This window comes from Pteropus vampyrus, unplaced genomic scaffold (genome assembly GCF_000151845.1).
Source record: "Pteropus vampyrus isolate Shadow unplaced genomic scaffold, Pvam_2.0 Scaffold141, whole genome shotgun sequence".
NCBI classification, from domain to species: domain Eukaryota; kingdom Metazoa; phylum Chordata; class Mammalia; order Chiroptera; family Pteropodidae; genus Pteropus; species Pteropus vampyrus.
In genome coordinates, this window is record NW_011888922.1 from 3,985,710 (window position 1) to 3,988,078 (window position 2,369).

General features: G+C 62.8%; 1 protein-coding gene across 1 annotated transcript in view; it reads left to right on the forward strand.

The window, feature by feature from the left end:
- Window positions 1-517: 517 nt before the first annotated feature.
- MAP6 (microtubule associated protein 6) overlaps window positions 518-2,369 on the forward strand; it is a 70,353-nt gene continuing 68,501 nt past the window's right edge. The window contains exon 1 of the mRNA XM_011368402.2: window positions 518-1,708. Within this exon, the coding sequence (XP_011366704.1) occupies window positions 786-1,708 (923 nt within the window). The 5' untranslated portion in view covers window positions 518-785. The remainder of the gene's footprint in view (window positions 1,709-2,369) is intronic.

The following is a 2,369-nucleotide window of genomic DNA, read 5'->3' on the forward strand; positions in this document are numbered from 1 at the left end:
GAGGGAGAAAGAGAGAGGGCGAGCTCAGCAGCGCGCGCTGACGACAGCAGGTGTTTTTTTTTTTTTTCCTGCAGCGCGCTTTCTCCCAGCATCTTTCCTGGATTTTTTTCCCCCTGCTGAGCGGCAGAAAAGGGTGGGGCCGCTTTCCTGCAGCAGAGATAGCAGCGACAGCGGCAGCGGCTGCAGCAGCTTCGGGAGCAGCCGCAGAGGCAGCAATGCTTGGTCTCCGCTGGAGGTAATCGCCTCCAAGCCCTGCTGGGTGGCCGGCTGCGACGGGACGCCGGCGGGAAGGAGAACAGAGCCTCGTTCACGGACTCTGCGGCCACACTGCCCGGCCTTTCCTCTGCGCCATGGCTTAAGCCGGCGGCCACCTCGCCGCGCGTCGCCTGGCTCGGCCCGGGGTCTGCGCGCCGCCGCAGCCTCAGGGAGGGGCGCGTCCCAGACGCCTTCGCCCAGGAACTCGCGGATGCTGTGTCTCTCACCCTCTGTTTCTCGCTGCAGACTGCGTTCTCAAGACCTTTGCAGGAGACTTCCGCAGGCCTTTGCAGCCGGTAATCGAGGGACTTTACAGACTTTATCTCAGTGATAGCTTTGCCGGCCCAATCTTCCCCGGTGCTTCCTGAGGGAGAAGAGCGAGGTAGCTCAGGCCACCAAAAAAAAAAAACAAAAAACAAAAAACGGTGGGAACTAGGTTGGCTGGTCGAGGGTCAAGACACTTAAGGAAGATTGGAGACTTGCTTTAGAACCACAAAAAGAAAGGGTGAGCCAGCTTTGCAGCTAGCATCATGGCGTGGCCGTGCATCACGCGGGCCTGCTGCATCGCGCGCTTCTGGAACCAGCTGGACAAGGCGGACATCGCAGTGCCGCTAGTTTTCACCAAGTACTCGGAGGCCACCGAACACCCCGGCGCCCCGCCACAGCCGCCACCGCCGCAACAACAGCAAGCGCAGCCGGCGCAGCCGGCGCTCGCGCCCCCTTCGGTGCGAGCGGTCGCCATAGAGACGCAGCCTGCCCAAGGCGAATTGGATGCAGTTGCCCGGGCAACAGGGCCGGCGCCTGGGCCCAGTGGCGATCGCGAGGCGGCGGCCGCCTCTGGCCGGAGCGCACTGGGCCCGGGCCCGGGCTCTGGCTCCACCTCCGGCGCTGGCCCAGCGGACTCAGTGATGCGTCAGGACTACCGCGCCTGGAAGGTGCAGCGCCCCGAGCCAAGTTGCCGACCGCGGAGCGAGTACCAACCTTCTGACACGCCCTTCGAGCGCGAGACTCAGTACCAGAAGGACTTTCGTGCCTGGCCATTGCCGCGCCGCGGGGACCACCCGTGGATCCCCAAACCCGTGCAGATCCCCACGTCCTCCCAGGCTTCGGCGCCTATTCTCGGGGCACCTAAGCGCCGGCCTCAGAGCCAGGAGCGGTGGCCGGTGCAGGCCGCCACTGAGGCCCCGGAGCAGGCGGCGGCCCCTGGCGGAGCGGGTGTCCTTGCAGCAGGAAAGGCGTCCGGTGCGGACGAACGCGACACACGCAGGAAGGCCGGGCCTGCCTGGATGGTTCGTCGCTCGGAGGCGCTGGGGCACGAGCAGACGCCGCTGCCCGCAGCCCAGGCCCAGGCCCCGGCCGCGGGCCCCGAGGGTGGCAAGGGGCGTGCAGCGGCGGACGCCCTCAACAGGCAAATCCGCGAGGAGGTGTCGAGTGCGGTGGGCAGCTCCTACAGGTGAGACACGGGACACAGCTCTTGTGACGGGGCTGGTCACCCTTACCCTCTCCCGAAGACTGTCTGGAGCTCATTCTCCTCATGGCAGGCTTCACATCCAGCCTCCCTCTCCCATCCCAGACCACACCCTCTCCCCCGCCCCATCCCAAGCACGCTCCCATGGCTGACTTCCTTCTACTCTTTCTTAGATGCTCTTATTATCCATCAAGACCTGCCCAGGTCTTTCGCTTTAACACTTCATCCACCTTTTCCCCATCCTCACCCCATCTCAAGCCCCTGCCCGTCCAACAAAGACCGTTTGCAATTTCTTCACAGGCTGTGCTTCCATTCCACCCCACCCGACTTCATTAGGCTGGACGCTGCCCCTTGCTGGCTCAGCTGCCACCCACCAGCCTTCGTGCCTTCCTGCAGGGCCTCATTCTCCCAGAAGAGTTCTTTCCCAGTTACCAGTACCCCTCCTTCATAGCCCAGTTCACTTGGTCTTTCATTCTTCACTCCGCTCTCAGTCCCTGAATGATACCCAAGCACCACACCCTTTTTTAGATTCCTCGCAGGGTCCTTAGAAATCACCCTCCTTCAATTGGGCTTTGAAATCAGACTCTACTTTTCACAGCCAGTGGCACACCTCTCTGTCTCTCTGTCTCTCTGTCTCTCTGTCTCT